The 27,940-nt window shown below is 55.0% G+C and overlaps 1 protein-coding gene across 2 annotated transcripts; it reads left to right on the forward strand.

Moving 5' to 3' along the window:
• Positions 1-221: 221 nt before the first annotated feature.
• IMPACT (impact RWD domain protein) lies at positions 222-27,940 on the forward strand. Of its 2 annotated transcripts, none has more exons than XM_080686807.1 (11): positions 222-384; positions 1,884-2,012; positions 4,401-4,453; positions 6,648-6,710; positions 11,488-11,573; positions 16,713-16,832; positions 19,889-19,986; positions 21,104-21,177; positions 21,748-21,838; positions 24,290-24,424; positions 25,430-27,940. In XM_080686807.1, exons 1-11 carry the CDS (start codon positions 349-351, stop codon positions 25,496-25,498), a joined length of 954 nt encoding a protein of 317 aa, XP_080542933.1. In that variant the 5' UTR covers positions 222-348; the 3' UTR covers positions 25,499-27,940. The 2 variants fall into 2 exon arrangements, with proteins under 2 accessions (XP_080542933.1, XP_080542934.1); XM_080686808.1 differs by having other exon boundaries at positions 308-380.

Genomic DNA, 27,940 nt, shown 5'->3' on the forward strand with positions numbered 1-27,940 from the left:
TCCAGCCCCGTCCAGGGAAGGGCGGTGAAGCGACGCCCCCATCTTTCCTGGGGTCCGGCTCCCCGGCGTTTCCTGGGGCTCCGCGGGCGGGGCCACGTGGGCGGCAGAGCCGCAGCCCGGCGGGCTCCCAGGGGGAGGCGCGGGAGGGCCTGCTCGCCCCTCGGGAGGGTCTGCTCGCCCGCCACGGGGGAGGGGGGAACGGGAGGGGGCGGGCCCCAGACCCGGCGGGACCCCGACCACCGGGAACCCGGACGCAACCCGGAAGCAGATGCGGCTGCGGTTCCGGTCGGGCCCCCGCACCGGCTCCGTCCGCGCTCGCTCTGCGCCCCGGACCCGCGTTGTGGCCGTATGGCGGAGGGGGACGCCGGCAGCGACCAGAGGCAGGTGAGCCCGCGGGGCGCCCCCTCCAGGCCGCTCGGCCTCGCCCGCACCGCCCCCGGTTCTGCCCGCACCGACCAGGCCGCCCCCGGTTCCGCCCGCACCGACCAGGCCGCCCTCGGTTCCGCCCGCACCGACCAGGCCGCCCCCGGTTCCACCCGCGCTGTCCGCGCCGCCCAGGCCGCCTGCTCCGCCGCGGCCCTTCCCCCCGGGTCCCGGCCGCACGGCGCCCTCCCAGCCTCACCCCGCGACCGGGCAGCCGGGCCCGGGACGGAAACGCCGTTCTGCTTCCCTTCCCGTCGCCGCCGTGTCCCCGGGGACCGGCCGCTCTGAGAAGCGGTGTCGGCCCCTGCACCACGGGTCGCAGTGACCCCATCCTGGCGCCCAGGCCCGGCGACCCCCCCCCCCCCCACCACCGGTCCCGGTCCCGGTCCCGGTCCCGGTCCCGATGCCGCCCGCGCCCTTCCGCTGAGCGCCGCCGCCTCTCTCCACCGCGGGGCGCCGCTGCTTGATCTTTGACCCCAAACCAGGAAGGTGATTCCTGGCCATTTGATGATTTTGATGCCCCCCCACACCCCCTCGCGCCCCAATCCAACACGAAAACAAGGCCAGAGAGCAGGAGCCCCGGGAAGGGCTGGCCGGCGGAGGGCGCTCACGCGGAGAGTGGGAAGGTGGTGCCAGAGGTGCGGTAGCCTCCCACGCGTGACTCGCCCGCGCCCGGCCACCCTGAGTGGAAGGCGGTGACCGGCGCTGAGAAGGGCTGTCAGAGTTCACACCCGCCCTTCATCCACCCCAGCACCCACCCCCGCACCCACCCCTCACCACCCCTTCACCCACCCCCTCACCCACACCTTCATCCACCCCCACATCCACCCCTTCACCCACCCCCGCACCCACCCTTCATCCACACCTCATCCACCCCTTCACCCACCCCTGCATCCACCCCCGCATCCACCCCTTCACCCACCCCCGCACCCACCCTTCATCCACACCTCATCCACCCCTTCACCCACACCTTCATCCACCCCCACATCCACCCCTTCACCCACCCCCGCACCCACCCTTCATCCACCCCTCATCCACCCCTTCACCCACCCCCGCACCCACCCTTCATCCACCCCTCATCCACCCCTTCACCCACCCCTGCATCCACCCCCACATCTACCCCTTCACCCACCCCCACACCCACCCTTCATCCACCCCTCATCCACCCCTTCACCCACTCCTTCACCCACCCCCGCATCCACCCCCGCATCCACCCCTGCACCCACCCCCGCACCCACCCTTCATCCACACCTCATCCACCCCTTCACCCACCCCTTCACCCACCCCCGCATCCACCCACACTGTGTGTTCTTTTAAAAATGTGTTCTGTTTATTGTTGATTGTGTGACAGACGTCAGGCTGGTACCGTGGAAGGCAGACGCCTTAGCCACCAATGGGGGAAACGTGGGGTTCTAGCCTTGGGGTGCTTGCTGATGGCCCCCCTTCCCCACTTCCCGCAGAATGAGGAAATCGAGGCGATGGCGGCCATCTACGGCGAGGAGTGGTGTGTCATCGACGATGGCGCCAAGATCTTCTGTATCAGGATCAGCGACGACATAGACGACCCCAAGTGGACGCTCTGCCTGCAGGTACCCCCTCTCCTCCTCCTGCACCTCCTCCTGCAGGTACCCCATCTCTTCCTCCTCCTGCTGTAGGTACCCCTTCTCTCCTCCTCCTCCTCCTGTAGGTACCCCTTCTCCTCCTCCTCCTCCTCCTCCTCCTCCTCCTCATCCTCCTGCAGGTACCCCCTCTCCTCCTCCTCCTCCTGTAGGTACCCCTTCTCCTCCTCCTCCTCCTCCTGCAGGTACCCCCTCTCCTCCTCCTCCTGCTGTAGGTACCCCTTCTCTCCTCCTCCTGCTCCTCCTGCAGGTACCCCCTCTCCTCCTCCTCCTCCTCCTCCTGCAGGTACCCCTTCTCCTCCTCCTCCTCCTCCTCCTCCTCCTCCTGCAGGTACCCCTTCTCCTCCTCCTCCTCCTCCTCCTGCAGGTACCCCTTCTCCTCCTCCTCCTCCTCCTGCAGGTACCCCCTCTCCTCCTCCTCCTCCTCCTCCTCCTCCTCCTCCTCCTCCTCCTGCAGGTACCCCTTCTCCTCCTCCTCCTGCTCCTGCAGGTACCCCTTCTCCTCCTCCTCCTCCTCCTCCTGCAGGTACCCCTTCTCCTCCTCCTCCTCCTCCTCCTCCTCCTCCTCCTTCTCCTGCAGGTACCCCTTCTCCTCCTCCTCCTCCTCCTCCTCCTCCTTCTCCTCCTGCTCCTGCAGGTACCCCTTCTCCTCCTCCTCCTGCTCCTGCAGGTACCCCCTCTCCTCCTCCTCCTCCTCCTCCTGCAGGTACCCCTTCTCCTCCTCCTCCTCCTCCTCCTGCAGGTACCCCTTCTCCTCCTCCTCCTCCTCCTCCTGCAGGTACCCCTTCTCCTCCTCCTCCTCCTCCTGCAGGTACCCCTTCTCCTCCTCCTCCTCCTCCTCCTCCTCCTGCAGGTACCCCTTCTCCTCCTCCTCCTCCTCCTCCTGCAGGTACCCCTTCTCCTCCTCCTCCTCCTCCTGCAGGTACCCCTTCTCCTCCTCCTCCTCCTCCTCCTCCTGCAGGTACCCCCTCTCCTCCTCCTCCTCCTGTAGGTACCCCTTCTCCTCCTCCTCCTGCAGGTACCCCCTCTCCTCCTCCTCCTCCTGCAGGTACCCCTTCTCCTCCTCCTCCTCCTGTAGGTACCCCTTCTCCTCCTCCTCCTCCTCCTGCAGGTACCCCCTCTCCTCCTCCTCCTCCTGTAGGTACCCCTTCTCCTCCTCCTCCTGCAGGTACCCCCTCTCCTCCTCCTCCTCCTGCAGGTACCCCTTCTCCTCCTCCTCCTCCTCCTCCTCCTGCAGGTACCCCTTCTCCTCCTCCTCCTCCACCTCCTCCTGCAGGTACCCCTTCTCCTCCTCCTCCTCCTCCTCCTCCTCCTGCAGGTACCCCTTCTCCTCCTCCTCCTCCTCCTCCTCCTGCAGGTACCCCTTCTCCTCCTCCTCCTCCACCTCCTCCTGCAGGTACCCCTTCTCCTCCTCCTCCTCCTCCTCCTCCTGCAGGTACCCCTTCTCCTCCTCCTCCTCCACCTCCTCCCCCTCCCCAACATGGACTCCAGGACCCGCTGCTGCTGGGTTCCCGCACTGACCCTGCTTGTGTGACTTCTTCAAATTGTCTTTTTGTGTTGGGTTTTGTTAACGATTGATGATCTAAACCTGTGAGTCATCACATCTCAGCTCACTCTGAAGTCGGCTTGGATGGATGGTCCCAGCTTTCTCTCAGTTCCTAAGTTATGTGAGTGTCCTCCGTGCGCCCTGACGCTGCGTCTCACCGCCTCGTGCCCGTTGGTGGGCGAGGGGTGAAGCTGGGAGAGAGCGGACGTTTAGGAGGCCGAGGAGGTTGGTGATGTGGGCGGTGCCCAGCGCAGGCCCTCATTTCTGTGTTAACGAGCCGTTGGGTCAGGATCAATCAGTGAACAGGTCGGCAGGTTTCTGCTTTAAGGCTTACCCTTTGCTGCCTGTGCTTCGCCACGTAAGAGATGCCAAGTGAGTGTTCGGTGTTTGTCTTTATAATAATTCCGTGTTGAAAGAGATCTGTGTGGTTCTCTAAGTGTTACCTGATAATGTAGTTAGCAGGGTATAGTAGGGTTAACTTTTTTTTTAGTATTTCAGAAAAAATCTCTGGAATGAGTTATAATGCCACTCCATTCACTTAGGGTTACTGTATAATGACCCTATTTCAGTTTTTCTTTCGTCTTTATTTTCTAACTTTGGTTGCTTTTAAACTTTCTCTTCAAATTGTAAATTCCTTCTTAAAAATTCGGCATCATCATTAGCAACATCTTCAAAGTGGAGGCATGAACCTGAGGCAGGAGCCTCGAGATTTAACAGAGCAGGGGTTTGGGTTTTAGACTGTCGAGTGACCGGCTGTAAAATACTTCTTTTGAGCCGTGACATGGAAGCATTTGTGTCTGCACTGCCCACAGGTGATGCTGCCGAGCGAGTATCCGGGTTCCGCGCCCCCCGTGTACCAGCTGAAGTAAGTAAGCTCTGTTTCCGTTGTGGTTTTTCAGTCGCTGTGTATTTTGTTTTAACGTCTCTGAAGTCAGCATAGTTTTTCTTTACTTCAAACAGTTGTTGTGTTTGTGAGTTTCTTTAGTTCATTAGATTGCACGTATATGTAAAATCATATGGTGCTTGTCTGTCTCTGACTGTTTATTTCACTTAGGTCAGTGGTCGGCAAACTCATTAGTCAACAGAGCCGCAGTTTGCTGACCACTGGCTTAGTGTGATACGCTCTCCAGGTCCCTCCGAGGTGAGAAGCCCTTCCTTACGGCTGAGTAGTATTCCATCTGTAAAGCTAGCTCTGTTTTCTACGTTACATTTTTATGAAAATCATGCTTTCCAGGATTGTTGGTGCTGTGCATTGTGCGCATAAAGTATCTTATCAAAACGTACGTGGAAATTAGTGCCTTTTGGGCGCGGTATAGAGCATTTAAATACATTTAATTACATAAAACAGTGGTGTACGTCACTTAATATTGTCCTAGAGATGGGGGAGGAGCTTAGGACAAACGTATCTACAAACCCGACCACAGAGCTCCTCCAGCCTGGCTCTGCGCCCGTCCAGCCCCAGGGCCTCGGCGTGCCTCTGCCTACGCCTGCCTGCCTCCAGGAAGTGCCCCGGTGCCCCCAGGAAGTGCCCCGGTGCCCCCAGGAAGTGCCCCGGTGCCCCCAGGAAGTGCCCTGGTGCCTCCAGGAAGTCCCCTGGTGCCTCCAGGAAGTACCCCTGGTGCCTCCAGGAAGTACCCCTGGTGCCTCCAGGAAGTCCCCTGGTGCCCCCAGGAAGTGCCCTGGTGCCTGCAGGAAGTGCCCTGGTGCCTCCAGGAAGTGCCCTGGTGCCTCCAGGAAGTGCCCTGGTGCCCCCAGGAAGTGCCCTGGTGCCTCCAGGAAGTACCCCTGGTGCCTCCAGGAAGTGCCCTGGTGCCTCCAGGAAGTGCCCTGGTGCCTCCAGGAAGTCCCCCTGGTGCCTCCAGGAAGTGCCCTGGTGCCTCCAGGAAGTGCCCCTGGTGCCTCCAGGAAGTGCCCTGGTGTCTCCAGGAAGTACACCTGCCACTAGGAAGTGCCCTGGTGCCTCCAGGAAGTACACCTGCCTCTAGGAAGTGCCCTGGTTCCTCCAGGAAGTACACCTGCCTCCAGGAAGTGCCCTGGTGCGCCTGGGGCTCCTTCCTGCCCTGCGTTGCTGAGGACCCGTCTTCTCCGCAGCCAGAGCGTCACCTTTGAGGGCCGTGAGCTGCTGAGGCGCGTCACCTTGGCTTGACCTTGGCTTGACCGTGCCTGCTGGACCTACTGGGAAGTTTAAACCCTGGGAACAGAGTTGCAGTGAATCTCAATGACTCAATATGTTTTATTTTTTTGGTCCTCACCTGAGGATGTGTTTCCATTGATTTTAGAGAGAGTGCAAGAGAGAGGGCGAGACAGAGAGAAACATCGCTGTGAGAGAGACACGTCGATGGGTTGCCTCCTGCATGTGCCCTGACCAGGGCCCGGGCCGGGGAGGAACCTGCATCCGAGGTACGTGCCCTTGACCGGCATCGAACCCGGGACCCTTCGGTCCGCAGGCCGCGCTCTGTGTGCTGAGCCACACCTGCCAGGGCTCAGTGACTAGGTTTTTACCTGCCGGGGGGTTGTGTTTCCTATGAGTGTTTTGAAACCACAGCTATAACATTTGCTGTTAGTAATGGCCTGCACTGTTAAGCTTTTTTATTTATTAAAAACGACAGGTCTAATTATAGAAGGCTAGTGAACGTAAGTGCCCTTTTCAGTCACGTGGCGCCCGCCTTGCTTGTGACAGCAGCTGTTTTGAGACGCCCGTTAGAGAAAGCTGGAGACTCCGAGAGGGCGGCAGATCCCGGGTTCCGGCAGCTTAGACGCCGGGACGTGTTCTGCCACTGGCGTGCACGTGGGCAGTCCCATGGTGTCCCATGAGCTCACCCGTTTTTTAAAGCACATTCTAATGGAATAACATTGGTATTGGTCTCCTCAGGGCTTCCTGGGAGGACTAAACAGGTTAAGGCCAAGGAAGCATTTTCGAACTGTTTTAATTTAAGACGACATTTTAATGCAGATAATTTTTGAAAGTTAAATGAAACTAAGTTGGGGTGTAAGCCCTGGTTTATGTGTGAGATGTAAACATAAGCCTTGAATAACCTACTTTCTTTCTTTAACCGCAGTGCTCCTTGGCTTAAAGGGCAGGAACGGGCAGATTTGTCGAACAGCCTGGAGGAAATATACATGTAAGTGGCGGCGATGGAACAGGTTCCCTGAGTGGCTGTGTGGGCTTTTGTGGCTGTGACAGGGGGGCCTTTTCCAGACGGTTAGGCGCCTTTTCATGAGCAAAGAATGCGCTTGAAGAGTCCTCGGAAGATTGCGCACATAACTTTAATGTACGTCTGATGTCAGGCTATGTTGAGTGAGACGTGTAACACCGAATCCTAAGCATAATTACTTACTAAACTAGTAATTTTAATAGGAATTTTCTTGTATTATGCCATAAGACTTAGAGTCTATTAAATATACTGTATTTTATTGTTGTTGTTGTTCATTCTCACCCAAGGGTATTTTTCCATTGATTTTTAGAGAGAATGGAAGGGAGAGGGAGAGGCAGAGAGAAACATTGATGTGAGAGAGACACATCGATTGGTTGCCTCCTGCATGCACCCCAACCAGGGCCAGGGAACCTGCAACCAAGGTACGTGCCCTTGACTGGAATCGAACCCGGGACCCTTCAGTCTGCGGGCCCACACTGTACACTGAGCCAGCTGGCGAGGGCTGCTGTGTACTTTACTGTTCCAGTCACTCAGCCAATAGCTCACGGCAGGCACTGTGCTAGACCCTGGACGCACATAGCAAAGCCAGGCGTCTGGAATTCGCTGGTAGAAATACTACTTACAGCATCGTACAAGTTCATGTACAACTGCAGCTGTGATAGAGGAGGGTACCGATGTGCAGCGCTGAGGAGGGCTACAGGAGACCGGTCCTGTCGTGGGAGGTGAGGGACCGCTGGCGTGACTCACCAGCCGCGTTACGTGGGGGGAGGTACTCCAGGGAAGGGCCACACGTGTGCAGCGGCTCCATGTCACGAGCTTGCACATCTCCAGACACAACGTGATGGTGGCATGAAGGGGAGAGGCGGGGGGAGGGGCCTGCTGGGGGAGGCGTGGTCCCGCGGGTCCGTGGGCCCAGTTCCAGCTTGCTGTCCTCGTCCCGGTTCCCGGGAGCGGAGAAGGGTCAGTGTGGTGGATGCAGGACAAGGTTTTCTGTTTCCGCGTGGAGGTCGGTTGGCAGGGAGCAAGCGGAGATGCGGTCCGGGGGAGATGCGATGCGGTTTGGGTTAGTTTGAATAAGATGCGTTCAGTGAGTAGGACAGGTGATGCTCGGGGTGTCAGTCTGCGGACACCGCACGTTGGGAGGTTGTCCCCTGTTCCAGGGCTGCCCCGTGCTCAGCGCGAGCGCCCTCCCTTTGTGCTCCGGGGTCCTGGCCAGGCTTCCTCCTCCCGAAATCTTTCATGGGAAAGGTGTGATCCTGGTGGTTTCTTCCTGGAGCTCTCAGACTCACACGTGACTCGGGAAGCGATGAAGCCTGGACGTACGATGGGGCGCCTCGCTCAGGGGTTCCGGCTGCTCAGCACTTACATGTCGGTCGTTTCCTCAGTGAAATGGCCCCCTCCCCCGGCCACTTCCCCACCGGTGCCCCGGCCCCCTGCTCCCCGCAGCGTGCGTGATGCCGTGGCCCCTCCACCGAAGGGGACCGAGTCAGACGTGTTGCGATTTGTCCACAGGACGACGTCACTGCGTTTCCCTTGTCCGTGTGTGCTCGGCCTCTGCCTTGGGTGGGGTGAACACTCCTCTCTCTGCAAAATTCCCACACGTGGCTCTTGTCATGCTCGTCATATCAGCCACACGCTTATCCCGTGCACAGTGCCATGCACTCTGCCTCCTCCACCCACAAAGCACCCCGTTATCAGAGACACCCCGCAGGGCGCAGCTCGCTGCTCTCCCTCACGCGTCGCGGGCTGTCCACGGGTTGGGCAGCATCAGAAACGACAGGGCAGCTTGTCCTCTGGATGGAACACGCTCAGACTGTCTTCGTGACTCAAAGCGCTCGAATAACCCGGGTTCGATGGCAGTGTTTGCACACGTGTGGCCAAAATAGAAAGACGATTCTGTTAAAAGTTTTGTGGGACAACTTTTAACCATCTTTTTCCATAAAAATTCCAGCAGGGGGCAGCAAGTGAAAAGCATTGGTCTTTGGGAAGTGGAACATGAGATAAATGTATGAATATAGTTATTTAGTGTTCATATTCTCATTGTGCTCTAAATAGGGTAAACGCTCTACGTTTTTCATTGATTTAGCAGCACTTTGAATGCCAAGGCTGAGTTTGCCTGGACGGGAAGATGGATTCTAGTTTAGGGAGGTGAGAAGTCGGGAACTAGCAGTTCCTCGTAGCATTTATGGACGGTCTCCTGCGTGCTGGCGCTCCGTTAGGAGTTTGGAAATTAAAACCTAAGAAAGAAGAGCCGCAGGACACTGTTGTGACATAACCTCGAGAGGTCTGGGTCGGGCGCTGGAACAGCGTGTTAGCGGGGAGCTCAGTGTTTGCCAGGTAACCAGAGGGGGGGTTTCCTGAGAGACAGACGGGGCGGCATCAGCGGCATCGTGCAGGTGTGAGGCCACCGGCATCTGCGGGTCAGCAGCCCTTCCGGTGGGGCAGGTGTAAGTGGGGCAGGTGGAGGGGGAAGCGCCCGTGAGCTGGGTGGGCGTGGGCTGAGCCGGAGGCTGGAGGATGTCGGCGGGGAGAGGTTGCGTGAGCTTTGTGTCGCGGTGCGCAGGGTGGCGTGGAGGGCTGGAAGGAAGAAACCGCCGGAGGAGCAGTCAGTGTCCTGGGAGGGAGGTGGCGGCGGCCGTTGGTAAGGAGCAGGGTGTGGGGAGAAGAATGGCCCTAAAGAAATACCGAAGGCCGTCAGCAGGCTTCGGTGCTGATTAATCTGCTTACATTTCTCTCTAAGTATTGTGCATGTGGATATTTTGAACATATGAAAACAATTGTTCTAATAAAGCCAAAAGTAAGTGACGTTTAAAAATACCGAACAGCCCTGGCGCTGCGGCTCGGCTGGTTGGGTGCCGTCTGTGCACCAAAGAGGCTGCCGTCTGATTTCCGGTCGGGCACATGCCGGGCGTGCGGGCTGGATCCCGGGCGGGGCGTGCAGGAGGCGCCCATCGGTGTTTGATGTTTCCCTCTCTCTCCCTCTCCCTTTTTCCTTAAAAATCAATTAAAAATACTTGGAACCATTGGTGTTAAGAGAAAATAAAAGGGCTTAGGTTTTTTTTGCTAGTATTTGAATTTATGATGGTCTGTTTCAACAGCGTTTAATTTAAAATTCAGTGAAAGGATTATTTAGAATCCCACAGCTCTTCTCATTAGGATGTGCCATCGAGTTAGATTGGACCCAGCTCGCTCTGTGTCCATTGTGAAGCGTTGTGTCCCAGACTTTCTGTTGAGCTGCTTTCCCGTCCTGAACCTCGTGAGTGAAAGCGGACGCCTCGCTCTGGGCCTCACGGAGCTTCGGGACCAGCTGGCCCCCCGGAACCGTCGGGTGGAGGAGCCGCAGGACCGAGGGCGCCAGCTTTTGTTTGTACTGATTTGTTTCTAATTCCGCCAGAGGCTTCCTGGCAGCAGTCTGAGAACCAAACCCTCGTGGGTAGTTAGGAGACGAGAACAAACTGTTGTCACAGAGAAAGCCCCGATGCCGCGTGGTGGCAGTTAAAGCCACGCCGCCCCCCGGCGGCCGGCTGGTCCAGGGCAGGGGTAGCCTTCGTTGTCCTGGGAAACCCTTAGCCCCGGACAGCGCCCTCCCGCGGGCCTGGTGGGTCTGGCACACGCATTGGGCCTTCGCTCTGTGCTGTTGCCATTCGCTGACCTGCTCGTGGACACGGCGTGACACGCCTCTCCTCAGGGGGCCGTGGAGATGGACTTCCTGATCTGAGGCAGCCAGACAGTGTTTGGAACCAAATGAATCACCTTGGGCAGCGGGACGTTTCGTCAGAAACAAAATCTGTATCTGTAAAAGGCTGATGGGCGTAGTGTCCCCTTGGGAGCTTGGCTGGGGGACCAGGAGTTCAGTGGCTCACTGTGATGTGTGCTGACCACCAGGGGGCGGCGCAGAATGAAGGAAGGCCCCGGCCGGCAGCCGGAAGGCCCCCGATCGGCCCTGATCGCCGGCCAGGCCAGGGACCCTACCCGTGCTTGAATTTCGTGCACCGGGCCTCTAGTGTGAATATAAAACTGTTGCACTGATTTGCTGTTCAGGCTTGTGAATTGGCTCCCTGAGGGAGTTCTCGAATGCTTTGCATCCTTGGCTGAAATCAGCATGCCAATGAGAAGCGTACCAGGCGTGGTTTCACACTGTTCAGAAAGTGTGGAAAGGCCAGCAGTGATTGGACATTAATAATGAGGAATTAAACCGCATTTACATCTAACTCACTCATCAGCGCAAGTTCGTAAATTTTCTTTCTCTTCTCTGGGTGCCACAGTTCTGCTTGTTTTAAGTAAGCAATGTTGATTTTGGAGCCAGTGGGAACTTATAATGTTGGTATAAACTATATTAAATATTTATCCATAAATGTTACTGAATCTCATGTCTTTATAAATCCCTTTTTAAAAGGCATGGCTCGCCGCCCTGACCGGTTTGGCTCAGTGGATAGAGCGTCGGCCTGCAGACTGAAGGGTCCCGGGTTCGATTCTGGTCGAGGGCAGGTACCTTGGTTGCGGGCACATCCCCAGTAGGGGGTGTGCAGGAGGCAGCTGATCGATGTTTCTCTCTCATCGATGTTTCTAACTCTCTCTCCCTGCCCCTTCCTCTCTGTAAAAAATCAATAAAATATATTAAAAAAATAAAATTAAAGGCATGGCTCGATGCGTATAATTTCTTAGGTTGTAAAGATGTCTGTGTTTTTTGAATTTGAGAAGGAAATACTTTTAAATAACGTTTTCCCCCCTGAATTTTGTTTAGACAGAATATTGGTGAAAGTATTCTTTACCTGTGGGTGGAGAAAATAAGAGATGTCCTAATACAAAAATCTCAGATGGCAGAACCAGGTAGGATGGAAACATATTATCAGTGCCGTTGTTCTTACAGTCTTACGTTTTCACATGGATGTTCTATTTGAAGTTTTTAATTAAAATCTGTATTCTGTTCTGTGGTTTACATACAATAAAAGATAAGTTTTCTGGAAAGTTCATTCATTCATATAGTTACGGTTCTTTGGATTGATATTATAGTCTTATAGAAATATAATTTTATGGTTAAATAACTCGGATCAAAAAAATCTCTTCCTTGATTATTGTTAAGGTAACATGTACCATGTAACATTCTTCACGAATTATTAGACAGTATAAGCTAGACATTATGTTTATAGAAATGCTTATGGGAAAAAAACCTTGAAACATACTGACGGATATTAAGTATATAAAAATTGACTTTGAAGATTGATTTTAAAAATTCAGTTGTAATTCACATACCATATTATTCATCCTTCAAAACTGTGTAATTGAGTGGTTTTTGGTATGTTTCATGGCTGTGCAGCCATCAGCACTGTCTAATTCCAGGACATGGGAAAAAGTGTCTGCTCTGCGCTCGCTGTTACCCTTTTACTGGGTCGTTAAGTCCATGACCACGTGGGCGTCCTCACGCTTCCTGCGTGCTCTGCTCATCTTTGTGTCACTTTCCAGAGACCTTCTCGGGAGGAAGGTAACGACCTAACCCGACTTTTATTTCCAAACGGAGTTTTAATGTTATCGTTGATGGAATGGTTCTCAGTTTGGAAAAATAGGGATTAAAAACACACACATTAGTTTATTGACAGAGAACGCGTTATTGGGCCTCCTTAGGAAAGTCAGTGTACATTTAAAGTCGACAGGATGTCTTTTTCAGGGCATTTTACTGTGTTTCTGTAGAAGCAAATGGTTTTCCTGCTTCCTTTACCATCAGAGAGATGAGCGGTGTGAGGCGATTTTGTCCACGTGACAGTCGTCTCTGAAGCACTTTCCGCAACGTTCTATGCTCCGTCAGTGAATTTGCAGCATTTCAGGGCGTCTAAGGGAAAAGTCGTCTCAAAACAACGTTGGTTTTGCCAGCGCCCCATCCTAGAGGTGCGAGGGTTGCAGAACAGGGATGCCTGCCAGTGAAAATGGAGGGATCACTCAACTCAGGAAGTTTAAAAAATTACTGATCTTAACCATATTTCCCCTTTCCCATCTATTCATACTTTAGGTTAGCCACGCCTCCAGTTTGAAAGCTGTCGGTGTGTTCTGTGTACGTGACAGTTCGTAGGCATTTGTTTGGGATGTTTGACCAGGAACTGTGGACGGAGTGAAGGGGAGGGTCCCGCAGAGCTGGGCCACACGGGGTCAGAAGGGCTTTCCGGCCCCCCCCTCCCTCCCCCCGACAAGGAGTGTGGTTGACTTCAGTGTTGGTCTGCGGTAGAAATTTATCATTTATTATCTCATATTTTCGTCTCTACTGTAGAAACATTAAATTTTGAAATAATGGTATGCATCTGTTAACAATTTTTAAAAATTTGAGCTAATTTGAGATGCACAAGAAAATTGCAGAAATGATGCAAAGAGCATGCACCGCCCACCCGGCTTCCCCCATAACCTCAGACGCCACCACGCGTCATCGTCCGGACTCGCGCGGCGGAGTGAGAGCTAAGGAGCCGAGTCAGCCTCACTGGTTCCTGCGCGAATGTCCTCCGGCTCTGAGGGCCCCGACAGGACTCTGTGGTCCTGGTTCTTCTCACTCTCCCGCTCTCAGCGCTTCCTCCATCTTCCTTTGGCTTTTGTGACGTTGTGACTTGACACTTTTGAAGAGAAGTGATTGGCCATTTTGTAGAATGTCCCTCACCTTGGGTTTGTTTGTTACTTTCCCGATTGGAGTAGGTTAGGCATTGTGGCAGTCATACCACAGAAGCGATATGGTGTCCGTCCCAGCACATCATATCAAGGAGCTCATGACATCAGCATGCTTATTATTGGTGATCTTGACCTTGACCCCTTGCCAGAGGTCAGCACTGCAGAGTCCCTGCTTTAGTCAAGGTTCTCTGGAGACACAGAACGATAGGAGGTGTGTGAGTGTGTGAATGTGTGTGTGTGTGTGTATGGGTGTGTGTGTGTGTGTGTGTGAGTGTGTGTGTGTGTGACTATGGGTGTGTGTGACTATGGGTGTGTGTGTGAGTGTGTGAATGTGTGTGTGAGTGTGTGTGTGAGTATGGGTGTGTGTGAGTGTGTGTGTGTGAGTGTGTGAGACTATGGGTGTGTGTGTGTATGAGTGTGTGTGTGTGAATGTGTGTGTGTGTGTGAGTATGGGTGTGTGTGAGTGTGTGTGAGTATGGGTGTGAGTGTGAGTGTATGGGTGTGAATGTGTGTGTGTGTGGGTGTGAGTGTGTGTGTGAGTGTGTGTATGTGAGTATGGGTGTGTGTGAGTGTGTGTGTGTGAGTATGGGTGTGAGTGTGAGTGTATGGGTGTGAGTGTGTGTGGGTGTGTGAGTGTGTGAGTGTGTGTGAGTATGGGTGTGAGTGTGAGTGTATGGGTGTGAGTGTGTGAGTGTGTGTGGGTGTGAGTGTGTGTGTGAGTGTGTGTGTGTGTGTGTGTGAGTGTGTGTGTGTGTGTGTGTGTGTGTGAGTGTTTGTGTGTTTAAAAACGAGAGAGGGAAGGAGAAAGGTGGGGGAGGGAGAGTGGTTTATTTTAAGGACTTGGCTCACCAGGCCGTGGAGTCTGGCAAGTGCAGCTCAAGTCTGAAGGCCTGCTCCCAGAATCCCCTTTAGGGGGGGGGTCAGCCCCTTCCCGCCGACACCGTAACACTGTTGGGCACAACCCGCCTTCCTCAGAGGCGTCTGGTTTGAGTGAGGATTCCTCCCGGAAGCGGTCCCAGACACAGCCGGAGAGAGCTTGGCCGATTCTGGTCCTGGGGCCGAGCCGGATGGGCATCACCCTCAGCGTCAACGGGACCGTCTTCCCTGGTTTCACCAGGGCCGGGGGGCGCCTGTGGGGTGCTGCTGCCTCTTAAGCGCCCCTCACGGACCGAGCGTTCCCGGGCGTCCTGTCGGCGGAGGCTCTGGTTTCCCTCCGGCCTCCTGCGTTCTCCCTCGGACCGTGAGGCGGAGAGTCCCGTCCCCGCTCGCTGCTTTGCTGTTCACGGCACCACGAGCTCATGTGCTGTCCCCGGGGGTGAAGTTCTCGCGGCCATTGCTGCTGCTCCGACGGCCCAAGGTGGGCGCCTGGGCTCCTGGGCTCCTGGGCGCCTGGGCGCCCGGAGAAGCTCCGCTGAGCGTCTTCCATCAGGAGTCGCCATGGGCCAGTCCCGCCCTGCGTCCGCGGCTCTTGTGGAAGCGATTCCTTCTGAGGACCGTGTTCAGAGCCAGGAGGACAGTTTTTAATGGCATTTCAGACTGTCTTCGTGATCACTCACATGTCTCCTGCCCCACAGGCATCACTCACATGTCTCCACAGGCATCACTCACATGTCTCCTGTCCCACAGGCATCACTCACATGTCTACTGTCCCACAGGCATCACTCACATGTCTCCTGTCCCACAGGCATCACTCACATGTCTACTGTCCCACAGACATCACTCACATGTCTCCTGCCCACAGGCATCACTCACATGTCTCCTGTCCCACAGGCATCACTCACATGTCTACTGTCCCACAGACATCACTCACATGTCTCCTGTCCCACAGGCATCACTCACATGTCTACTGTCCCACAGACATCACTCACATGTCTCCTGCCCACAGGCATCACTCACATGTCTCCTGTCCCACAGGCATCACTCACATGTCTCCTGCCCACAGACATCACTCACATGTCTCCTGCCCCACAGGCATCACTCACATGTCTCCTGTCCCACAGGCATCACTCACATGTCTCCACAGACATCACTCACATGTCTCCTGCCCACAGGCATCACTCACATGTCTCCTGTCCCACAGGCATCACTCACATGTCTCCTGCCCCGCAGACATCACTCACATGTCTCCTTTCCCATAGACATCACTCACATGTCTCCTGTCCCACAGACATCACTCACATGTCTCCTGTCCCACAGACATCACTCACATGTCTCCTGCCCCACAGACATCACTCACATGTCTCCTGTCCCACAGACATCACTCACATGTCTCCTGTCCCACAGGCATCACTCACATGTCTCCTGTCCCACAGACATCACTCACATGTCTCCACAGACATCACTCACATGTCTCCACAGACATCACTCACATGTCTCCTGCCCCACAGACATCACTCACATGTCTCCACAGGCATCACTCACATGTCTCCTGTCCCACAGGCATCACTCACATGTCTCCTGCCCCACAGACATCACTCACATGTCTCCTGTCCCACAGACATCACTCACATGTCTCCTGTCCCGCAGGCATCACTCACATGTCTCCACAGACATCACTCACATGTCTCCTGTCCGCAGGCATCACTCACATGTCTCCACAGACATCACTCACATGTCTCCTGTCCGCAGGCATCACTCACATGTCTCCACAGACATCACTCACATGTCTCCTGTCCGCAGGCATCACTCACATGTCTCCTGTCCCGCAGGCATCACTCACATGTCTCCACAGACATCACTCACATGTCTCCTGTCCCACAGACATCACTCACATGTCTCCACAGGCATCACATGTCTCCACAGACATCACTCACATGTCTCCTGTCCCACAGACATCACTCACATGTCTCCTGTCCCACAGGCATCACTCACATGTCTCCTGCCCGCCGGCATCACTCACATGTCTCCTGTCCCACAGGCATCACTCACATGTCTCCACAGACATCACTCACATGTCTCCTGCCCCACAGACATCACTCACATGTCTCCTGTCCGCAGGCATCACTCACATGTCTCCTGTCCCACAGGCATCACTCACATGTCTCCACAGACATCACTCACATGTCTCCTGTCCCACAGACATCACTCACATGTCTCCTGTCCCGCAGGCATCACTCACATGTCTCCACAGACATCACTCACATGTCTCCTGCCCGCAGGCATCACTCACATGTCTCCTTTCCCACAGGCATCACTCACATGTCTCCTGCCCCACAGACATCACTCACATGTCTCCTGCCCGCAGGCATCACTCACATGTCTCCTTTCCCACAGACATCACTCACATGTCTCCACAGACATCACTCACATGTCTCCTGCCCGCAGGCCGGGAGGTGAAGAAGACGGAAGAGGAAGACGTGGGAAGTGAAGATGAAGTCCTCGTGGCGTGCCAGCCCGAGACTCCAGGGCGAGCGCTGGGTTTCGACGTCAGTGCCAGTCAGCCAGGTACCGGGTCGCTGATGGCTGTGGTTCTGGGACGTGGGTGGGACACCATGTGTTATTTTGGGAATGGGTTAGCAGCGCAGTGAGCGCGCCCACGTTAGGAAACAGTTACTGACCTGCAGGAAAATGCGTCTTGTTTGTCGGCCTGCTGCTCACTTGGCGTTGGTGGGCTGTCAGACGGTGAGGAAAAGGTAGAAAGTTCTTCTCTCTCCTGGAGTTTTGTATATTGATGGGAGAAATGGAACTAAGAAAAGCTGTGTTTTCAATTCACGTTTCAGTTCACACACGTTTTTCTGTTTGGAAGTTCTCAGCGGCCTCCTGACATCTCTGAGTTAAATTTTGGTAAAACTCAGAATAAATGTCCTAATTGGAAGTGCAGCCACTGAATTAAGGCCAGTAAATGCCTTTAAGATTGTAGTTTCTGCGTAAGCAAATTTGTCCCATAATCTAGTATGAAAGGTAAATCAGCTGTATGTTAATATCAGAAAGTATCTTCCCTTTTAGTATTTTAAAATATATTTGTATTGATTTCAGAGCGGTAGGGAGAGGGAGAGAGAGAGACATCCATGATGAGAGAGAATCATGGATCGGCTGCCTCCTGCACGCCCCACACTGAGGATCAAGCCCGCAACCTGGGCCTGTGCCCCGACCGGGAATCGAACTGTGACCTCCAGGTTCATAGGTCAACACTCAACCTCTGGGTCACGCTGGCCAGGCCCTTTCAGTATTTTACATTTCTGAGCAAATGGTCCGTTTCCTCGAGTCCCTTATGGAAACACGTAGACCAAGGGAGCATCGTTCTCTGAAGGCCAGGCGCGTCCTGTGCCGACACCGCGGCCTTGAACCCGTGCCGGGAGGGTCTCGGTTCTCCCCGGTGTCTCGGGACGAGTAGGAGGGACGGAGAGGAAGGGAGAGTGGGAGGGGCCGGGACTCCACCCCTCCGACCCGAGTAGCTCCTGTTTGTTCCTTCCCGTCTTCGTGAATTTGGCGTCCGATTTCTTTTGGGAAACAGGACCCCAGGAGAGGAGGGACAGGCACAGGCATAGCGCGCAGCCAGGGCCCGGGACCTGAGTGCGGTGCGAGGACAGACGGGTCGCCCTCCGCGGACGGCCCTCGGGGCGGCAGGCAGCCTGGGAACCTGGCTGTGGCTGTCCTGCCGCAGACCAGCGCGGGGGTTTCCGGGGAGGTACCGCCGCCCCGGAACCTGTTGACGGGCGCTAGTTGAAGCGGTTCGTCAGCTGTAAGGCCCGCGGAGGTGGTGAGCTTCAGCCAGGTGACGAGAAGGGGCACACGTTTTATTCTTTTTCCTGGGTAACTTTCCGTCCTGCATGCAGCCGGTACGGCAGCCGGGATGGTTGGTGAGTTTCTCTGTCTCTCTCTTTTAATTGAGTTTATTGGGGTGACTTGGTTAATAACATTGGACCGGTTTCGGGGTACAGTTCTGTAAGCGTCATCTCTATGTTGTATTGTGTGTTCTCCACCCCAAGCCAAGTCCCCTCCCATCACCACTGTCCCCCTTTGCCCTCTCTGCCCTCCCCATCTCATCAGATGTGGGTAGGTTAGTGGCCTTAAACTTGTCTAAGAGGCAGAAGAACTGGAAGTTAGGACACCCTGTGGAACACCAGTTTGCACCTTCCTGATATACTAGAGGCCCGGTGCACCAATTCAGCACCTGGCCCGGGATTGGGGCCCGTCCGGGCTGTCTCGCCCAGTCCTGATTGGGGCCGATTGGGGTCGGTGGCCAGGGAGGGACCGCGGGAGGGACTGTGGGTCAGCTCCAGGACGTGTCTGGCCCCATCTCGCCCAGTCCCAATCAGCCAGACCCCAGCAGCAAGCTAACCTACCGGTAGGAGCATCTGCCCCCTGGTGGTCAGTGCACATCATAGCAACCAGTCGGTCAACGGCTTGGTTGGACACTTAACATATTAGACCTTTATATATAGACTAGAGGCCCGTTACAGGAAGATTCCCGCAATAGGGCCTCCTGTGGCGGTCTGCTTCCCTCCCTCCTCCCCCGCCCCGCCCGCTTCCCTCCCTCCTCCCCCGCCCCGCCCGCTTCCCTCCCTTCTCCCCCACCCCGCCCGCTTCCCTCCCTCCTCCCCCGCCCCTCCTGTTTCCCTCCCTCCTCCCCCGCCCCTCCTGCTTCCCTCCCTCCTCCCCCGCCCCTCCTGCTTCCCTCCCTCCTCCCCCGCCCCGCCTGCTTCCCTCCCTCCTCCCCCGCCCCGCCTGCTTCCCTCCCTCCTCCCCCACCCCGCCTGCTTCCCTCCCTTCTCCCCCGCCCCGCCTGCTTCCCTCCCTTCTCCCCCGCCCCGCCTGCTTCCCTTCCTTCTCCACAGCCCTGCTTGCTTGCTTCTCCGCACTTTGCTCCCTTCTGCAACGCTTGGCTTCCTTCTACGCTGTCTTCAGTCTTCGCTCTACTCCTGGATATGTAAATTAACCGCCACCTTGGTTGGGTTAATTTGCATACTCCCTCTTGATTGGCTGGTGGGCATGGCTTGTGAGTGTAGCAGAGTGATGGTTAATTTGCATATTACTCTTTTATTAGATAGGATTTAATTCAACCCTATGAAGTAGGAACACTTATATTAGCAGAAGACATTACATTATAGCTATAAAGCAATGTCATAGGTTTCCCAACCAATGTCCTAGGTCCACCAACAGTAGAAGAGATAAATAAATTACGGTATATTAGCAGCTGTCAGTGTTTTTGGTCTCAAGACCCCTTTTAAACTCTTAAAAATTAGTCGTGTCAACTTATGCTGCCACCACAGTCCAGGGTTAGAGTCCCAGCCCCCACTCTCACTGGTGACCTCTGGGTTCGATTCCCGGCAGGTGAAGGTCATCAGACAGGTGGGTTTATGTGCAATATATTGGGAACCTTTTTACTTAAAATTATAGCTGAATTTTAATGGGCAACTATGAATTGCTGTTTGGGTTGATTTGCCGTATAATGTGCATTTCTTTCCCAACTCTCCCCTCCACCCACACCAGAGCCAGTTGTTCTAGATTTTGGATGTATGAACTTTAAAGTAAAAGCAGTCTCCTTCTTTAACTCACAGAAATGGAGGAGCTGCCCCCGATCGACCACGGCGTGCCCGTCACCGACCGACGGAGCACCTTCCAGGCGCACCTGGCTCCGGTCGTCTGTCCCAAGCAGGTGAGCTGTTCGCAGCCCTCGGGACGGGGACGCTGTTAGCCGGAGGAATCCAGCGAATGGCTTTGCGGGAACAGCCTTACTTGTACTGCTGTTACTTCCACATAAGATACACGGTTTGCTCACTTTCCTGCCCTAAGTGCGGGAATCTGGGGAGAGGTGTTGGGCTTCCTCTGCGTGACGCTGCTTTTAAATTTTATCTGAACTCTGAGTGGGTGGACCCTCGTCATGGATTTTCAAACGAGGAGCACCCGTGGGGGAGCTGCAGGAATTACGACGTTTTATAGTGAGCCCTGGCCCAGGGCTCCGCCGGTGGGAGCCTGCACCAGCAGGTTGTGGGTTCAGGTGCGATCCGGGCCCGTGTGGGGCAGCACTCCGGCCAGCAGAGCCACACCAGCCGGGGCGGAACCGTCTCTTCAGTGCCTCTCTCTGCGGGGGTTGCCGGGGGAAACGCAGGAAGCCCAGTTAAACCGGGATTTCAGAGAAACATTATTACGTGGGACCTCCTTACAATAAACGATTGTTTCTGATTGACCTGAAGCTGCAGTGAACTAAGCATCTTTAGTTTTATTTGCCAACCTGGCCCCTCTGCACACGCGTTTCCTCCGAGCGGGTGGCTCCTTCCTGCCCCTTCTTCCCTTTGGTCCCAGAAATGCCACGTCCCTCTCACGTCTCGGCCCACGTTACTCCCCCGTGGCCTTGCAGGAACCCCAGAGAGCATTGTGGTGTGTAAAACGTGGGACACACCACTGTGCACCTGTCATCCTAGAGGCATACATCTGGTCAATCTTTGGAACTCATTCTCGTGTTTACATGTAGAATTCTCTACACGGGGACGTTCCTGTGTAAGTACCCGAGGCAAGGCTAGTGCTCAGGTGTTTTTTTGATAATTGGTGTTTAGAAACCCGGCCTGTCATCTTCATCCCGGTCGTGAGCACCGGTCTGCCCCTGAGCGGGGCGGGAGCTGTGGCCGTGGCCTCTCAGCATGTAGGAGGCTCTGGACGTCACTCCCAGGCTCCCTGCAGCACTGTATCAGCGCGCTTTAAGATGTCTTCTAGTGTTTACTTACAGAGAAAGTGAATGTGCACGTTTGTTTGTTTATGCCACTGCTGTTTTTAAGGTGAAAATGGTTCTTGCCAAATTGTATGAGAACAAGAAAATCGCTAGTGCCACCCACAACATCTACGCGTACCGGTGAGTGAGAGCACAGCCCCAGGGGCGTGCAGTTCGTAAAGATGGGAGGAGCTGGGGCAGGACTGTGAACAGTGATACCTACTGTGTATTCTTCCCGTTACCAAAGTAACCACTTGTAGAATATTCAGAAACTGCAGAAAAGAAAAGAAAATCAGAGGGAAAATCAGCCATTTACTACCACTAAACGCAACCAATAATACTTGATACGTTTTCTGTGCAAAGTTTATCTTTTCAATGCTTTGCCCTAGTACTCTGTTTTTTTTCTTAATGTACAAAATTTCCATGTTGTTATAACTACTTTGTGAACATTATTTTAATGCTTGACTAATAGTTGTCTGAGGTTCCAAACTATAGTTTACTTAACCATTTCCTGTGGGTTTTGGTTTTTCCTGTTTCATTGTTATAAAGAAGAGCCGTGAACATAACAGATGGTAAATGATCGTGAACACGTACCTAGGGTAGTTCGAGAAAGATTTTCAAAAACAGATATGCTGATTTTGGAAGTCAATTGCAACTCGTACGAAGCGTTTTGAGGGTTCGAGGTGTGAACGCTGTTGTGTGTGTTTCTAGAATATTCTGTGAGGACAAGCAGACCTTCTTGCAGGACTACGATGACGACGGGGAGACGGCGGCCGGCGGGCGCCTGCTGCACCTCATGGAGGTGGGTCCGTAGTCCCGCATCCCGTCCCGGGGCCTGCGTTCCTCAGCAGCACGGAGCTCCCTCCGTTAGGGTTAGGAACAAGCCCTCGTCAGCTCTGTGGCGCAGACGGGTGTGGGCTCCTTGGGAGCTAGTGTTGAGACAGTGACGAGAAAATGCCACCCGGTGAGGGCAGACAGCAAAGGCTTAGAACAGGCCTCGTGCTCCCAGCTCTTCCCTCGTGGCCACGGAAGGTTGTCTTCAGCTGTGGGACCTTCTTGTTTTGTTTTCTGACAATTTCCCCCCCTTTATTTTCGCGTTCTGTCTGTGAAATTCCTGTGAGTTGGGTATCAGAGCTTCTGAATGGATCTGGGATCTTTCTTATTAAGTTGTCCATCTCATTGCCTCATGTGCTGAGACATTTTCTTGATGGTCTCCTAAAATTTTTTTTTTAGCAACCATGTATTTAATTGTTACATAGTTCTAGAGGCCTGGTGCACAAAATTAGTGCACGGGGTGAGGGGTCCTCTCAACCCAGCCTGCACCCTCTCCAATCCGGGACCCCTCGGGGAATGTCCAACTGCCGGTTTAGGCCCGATCCCAGCAATTGGACATCCCTCTCACAATCTGGGACCGCTGGCTTCTAACTGCTCACCTGCCTGCCTGCCTGATCGCCCCTAACTGCCCCCCCCCCCCCGCCAGCCTGATCACCCCTAACCACCTCTACCTGCAGGCCTGATTGCCCCTAACTGCCTCCCTGCCAGTCTGATCACCTCTAACTGCCTCTGCCTGCTGGCTGGATTGCCCTTAACTGCCCCCCCTGCCAGCCTGGTCTCCCCCAATTGCCCCCCTCTGACGGCCTGGTCACCCCTTACTGCCCCCACTGCTGGCCTGGTCACTCCCAACTGCCCCCCATCGGCCTGGTCGCCCCCAACTTCCCCCCCCGCCCCGCTGGCCTGGTCGCCCCTTACTGCCTCCCCGTTGGCCTGGTAACACCCAACTGTCCCCCTGCCAGCCTGGTCGCCCCCAACTGCCCTCCCTGCTGGCCTGGTCGTCCCCAACTGCCCGTCCTGCCAGCCTGGTCGCCCCATGCAGCTTGCTATTCGGTCGTTACTGTTACTGTGACTGCGTCCTGGACAATTTGTATATTCCTCTATTATTACTATAGACTAGAGGCCTGGTGCACGAATTCGTGCATAGGTGGGGTCCCTCTGGGTGGCCTGCAGGGATCAGGCTGAAACCTGCAGTCCAACGCCGCCTGCAGCTCCTGCCGGCTGCTACCACTCATCCTGGCCCCACTGTGCCTGCCCTGGGCTTGCGCCCACTCAGTCCTGATTGGGAGAGGCTTGCGCTACAGCAGGAGTGGCCTGTGGGATCGGCTGGCTCTCCGACATTCCCCGACGGGTCCTGGATTGCAAGAGGGTGCAGGCCAGGCTGAGGGACCCCACCGGTGCACAATTGGGCCAGGGAGGGATCATGGGAGGGCTCCAGGGTGTGTCCGGCCCATCTCGCTCAGTCCCGATAGGCTGGACCCCAGCAGCAAGCTAACCTACAGGTTGGAGCATCTGCCCCCTGGTGGTCAGTACACATCATAGCAACTGGTCGACCAGTTGACTGTCTGCCCCCTGGTGGTCAGTGCACATCATAGCGAGTGGTTGAGCAGCCTTAGCATGTCATTAGTATATTACGCTTTGATTGTTTGGCTGTTCTGCCATTCAGTCTATTTGCGTATCACCCTTTTATTATGTAGGAGGATAACAATTTTCCTGTTTTTCCTTTTTCTGTAGTGTGCTGTTCTTGTTTTATGGATGCAGTAGCTCCTAACATTTCCTGAGTGCGAATTAATACTTGTTTTTCTTTAAGACGGCCTCTCAGACCGTTTCTGGTCCATTTCAGTTGTTTATCTTGCCCCTCCTTGTCCTTGCGGCTGGGTGACCGCTGACGCCCACTCGTTTTGAGAGGGGGGCTCTCTCCCGAGGTGGCTGCTGTCGTGTCTTCCGCTCTTGTGTGTGAGGTTTGCTCACGTCCCTGGATGGGACTCTGTGTGGTCAGGCCTGTGGGCCAGCGGGCCTCCCCTTAGGGCGTGTTGGACACACGTCAGGCCGAGGAAGACGTGTGGGCAGCACCAGTGAGGCCTCTGGAGCCCGTGCCCTCTGGCCGCTGTTTAGAAGCAGGTCCGTGTTTGGCCCAGGGGTAAAGGCCGCCCAGCTAGCTGTTCTGGTTGATGTCGCCAAGAACTGGGACCCACCTGCCGTCTCCCCTTCACTCCCTGGGCCCCGCGGTTGGAAGCTGAAGGCCCTGTGGAGCACGGGGCTCCTTTTCTGAACCCCCTCTCTGTCCCCTCCTGTCCCCTGGACTATCAGTCTCACTCGCCCCCTCCGTGCTTCCGCCACGGAAGTCGGGGGGCGTTTCTGCAGCGTCAGTGCCGCGGCGCTCACGTCGCACCTTCTCTGTGTCCGATCGGCTGAGACGCAGGTCCTGGACGTGAGGAACGTGCTGGTGGTGGTGTCGCGCTGGTACGGCGGCATCCTGCTGGGTCCCGACCGCTTCAAGCACATCAACAACTGCGCCCGGAGCATCCTGGTGGCGAGGAGCTACGTGGGCGCGCCGGTGAGCTGGGGACGGCACAGCGCCCTCCGCCGGGGCTCGGGGACCAGAGAACGTGCTGAGCGGTCAGATCCGTGTGTGTGTGAGCAAACCTGGCCTGGAGCCTGGGGACAGGTTCCAGGCAGAGCCCTGTGGCTTCCGGCATGGGGCCTTGGCGGTGACCTGCCTCCTGGACCCCCAGGTCAGACGCTCCTGGGGTTTATGGGGCCCTCAGGCCAGGGGCCTCATTCCCCGGGGCCGGGGCCTGGGCGGTGACTTGCCTCCTGGACCCTCAGGTCAGATGCTCCTGGGGTTTATGGGGCCCTCAGGCCAGGGGCCTCATTCCCCGGGGCCGGGGCCGGGCGGTGCAGTGACCGGGCCTCCATAAGCGGCTGCGAAGTCCCGTGTTCTCTGTCGCTGCCGGGCAGGCCTTGCCTGCCTCCTCCCTTTACGTTGGAGGGTTTTTGTTTCATGTTTTGTAACTACGTCCACTTCCGTGGTTTTTAAACTCCGCGGCCGTACTTTTGAGAGCGGACACCGGCGCCTGGCCACTGGCCCCAGGGTGAGCGTCGACCCAGGCACCAGGAGGTCACGATTCGATTCCCGGTCAGGAGGTCAGGGTTCGATTCCCGGTCAGGGCACGTGCCTGGGTGGTGGGCTCCATCCCCAGCAGGGGGCGTGCAGGAGGCAGCCTGTCGATGTGGATGTTTATCTCATCGATGTTCCTATCTCCCTCTTCCTTTCTCTCTAAAATCAATAAAAACTATTTTTTTAAAAAGTGGACATAGAATGATATTGACATTACTTAAACATAAGTCTGTTAGGTAAAGGAGAGTTTTCCTTGTTATTCCCGGTCATTTTGTGAATGGTCACACAGCCGGTACACGGCCGTGCCGTACAATCGGAGCTGGTTCGTGTGGGAGTAGCTTGCCCCGCTGTCACACAGACGCGAGGGGGTAGGTTCCGGCTCCCAGGCCAGTGTCTTCACATAAATGGGGGAGACTGCATTGAACTCTATCCTTTTTCCAGGAGGAATCGTCGAAGGCTTTGGGGAAGAACAAGAAAGTGAGGAAGGACAAGAAGAGGAGTGAACATTAACACCCGACACCACTCAAAGGTCAGCTGTAATCAGATGCCAGTTCCACACTCCCCAGACCGGCCGTGCAGGGAGGGCCCCCGCCCGCAGCCATTCATCACGGCACCAGCATCGTCTCCGCTCCCTGGTCATGTCATCCGCCAGCACTAGAACCTGCGATGTGTCCCCGGGGCTTCAGGCTGCTCGGAAGACGTCGCTGGAGCCTCAGCACCACTCCCCCGGTTGAGGAAGGGGGCAGCTGCCCAGGGCCGCGCCCAGACTGTCCGTGTCAGCCCGTGTCAAGTGCCTTTGGCGGTGGAAGCGCGGTCTCCGGGGAGCGTCAGCGCCTGGCTCCTGCGGTCGGGACTCGTTCGGCTGAGCGATGCGGCCTCTCACTGCTGTTTGCGGCTCATGGAACAGGACCCGCTGAGGACGGACCTGGGAGTTTGTTCTTGTGGTTTTAGTTCTCGGTGTGTCATCCCTGATGCGGGACGAGGCGGGAGTGCAGGTGTGTCCACCGGCCGCGACGGGCTGGCGTGACTCGTTCTCACCCGTGTTGGCCTAAGCGTTGTGCCTCGATTTCTGCTGCAGTTGGTGACCGAGTTTCAAAAAGTGATTTTCTAGCCTCTGCCCTTTTGGCTTAATCCTCGTGATGTGAAGCAGTGAAGGTGGTGTCAGTAGCTCCGTCCCGCCCTGACGTATGTCTATTCAGTTTCTCCAACCAGGAGGTACCTTTCCTGTGACCTCCACTGAGGAACAAGGGCTGTGCTGGGCGCAGGGCTGTGGCTGACGAGGAGAGGGGGAGGGAGAGGGAGAAACATCAGTGATGAGAGAGGATCACTGATCGGCTCCTCCCGCAGGACCCCCACTGGGCATTGAGCCCACAGCCCAGGCATGTGCCCTTGACCGGAATCGAACCCACGACCCTTCAGTCCACAGGCCAACGCGCTATCCACTGAGCCAAACCGGCTAGGATGGATTCTGAGAAATAAGATCTAAATTATGTTTGTTGTACATGTTTAATGTTGCCAGTTGTCAATTGTCATCAGAGGGTGACAAGTATTTAGGCAGGACACAGCAAGTGCCATGGAAAGCTAAGTATGTCCTATATTAACTTAAAAAAAACGAAGTTAAAACCTACCAATTAGCATGAACTTAATGTCACAATTGGCACATCAAGCCTGTGGTGGGAGCTATAAAACAGCAGTAGGAATTTGGTGCTGCAGAAAAGTAAATGTGAGTTCATTTTTCTGTGCCACCAAATTTGAATTTATTTCTTGCTGATTTATCTAATATTTACTTAGAAAACCTTTATTTCTGGGATCTCATTTTTCTTTAAAAGCAATCTTATTTTTGCTTCTTTCTACAGAATTATTAGCCACATTTTCCTGACTAAGACACCTTATTTCCTTTGCCCCAGGCAGCTAGTTAATGAGGAGAATCTCAAAGTCTCCGATTCTGGAGCCTGAGTTATTTCATTCTCTATTTGTATGGACCCCTCTCCAATAATCGTATCTGTTTTTCTCTATTTAAAAATTTATCTCGAGTCCAGGCCAGTGTAGCTCATTGGATAGAGCGTCTGCCTGTGGACCGAAGGGCCCCAGGTTCGATTCTGGTCAAGGGCACATGCCCGGGTTGTGGGCTACGTCCAACGTGCAGGAGGCAGCCAATCAGTGATTTCCTCTCATCATTGATGTTTCTCTTCCTCTCCCTTCCTCACTGAAATAAATAAGAATATATATTTTTAAAAGATTTTATCTCGAGTCCAGGCCGGTTTGGCTCAGTGGTCCTCGCACCGAAGGGTCAAGGGTTCGATTCCAGTCCAGGACACGTACCTGCGTTGCAGGTTCAGTCCCCACCAGTATTGGGGCCCGTGCAGGAGGCAACCAATTGATGTCCCACGTCAATGTTTCTTTCCCTCTCCCTCCTCCCCTCCCTTCCGTTCTCTCTGAAAATCAATGGAAACAATGTCCTCGGGTATTTAACAAAAAAAACTACTGCGATTAGATTTTCAAATTCTCCCAGTGATTTTCTCTAGCCAGTCTACGCCGCGCCATATGTTGTGGTGCGTTGTACTGGTTGAACATGTTCCCCACGTGCCAGAGCACAGGAGCAGGCGGCATCTGCATTTTAAATGGGACGGATGGCTGGTTTGGAGGCGTGGACCACGAAACAGCCGTGTGGAGAGACGTGCATCGAAGTGCGCTGGCGGGAAGACGGCAGGAGGCGGGGCTGTGCGTGGGGGGAAGCTCCTGGTGCAGCTGTGTCCTCCCCTCCGCTCCACGGGCTAGCCGGCCGCCTCGCATTCTATTTTTCCCTCTGCGTGGTTTTGTACATAGGCTATTTTTCTTCCCATAGAGTGGTATGAACTGTACATACTGTTTTGTATCTTGATATTTCACATAGAAGTATATTGTTAACATCCTCCCATTTCAATAAAGACGACGCTGTGGCTTAGTTTCTTA

This window comes from Plecotus auritus, assembly GCF_963455305.1.
Source record: "Plecotus auritus genome assembly, chromosome: 8".
Lineage (NCBI taxonomy): Eukaryota > Metazoa > Chordata > Mammalia > Chiroptera > Vespertilionidae > Plecotus > Plecotus auritus.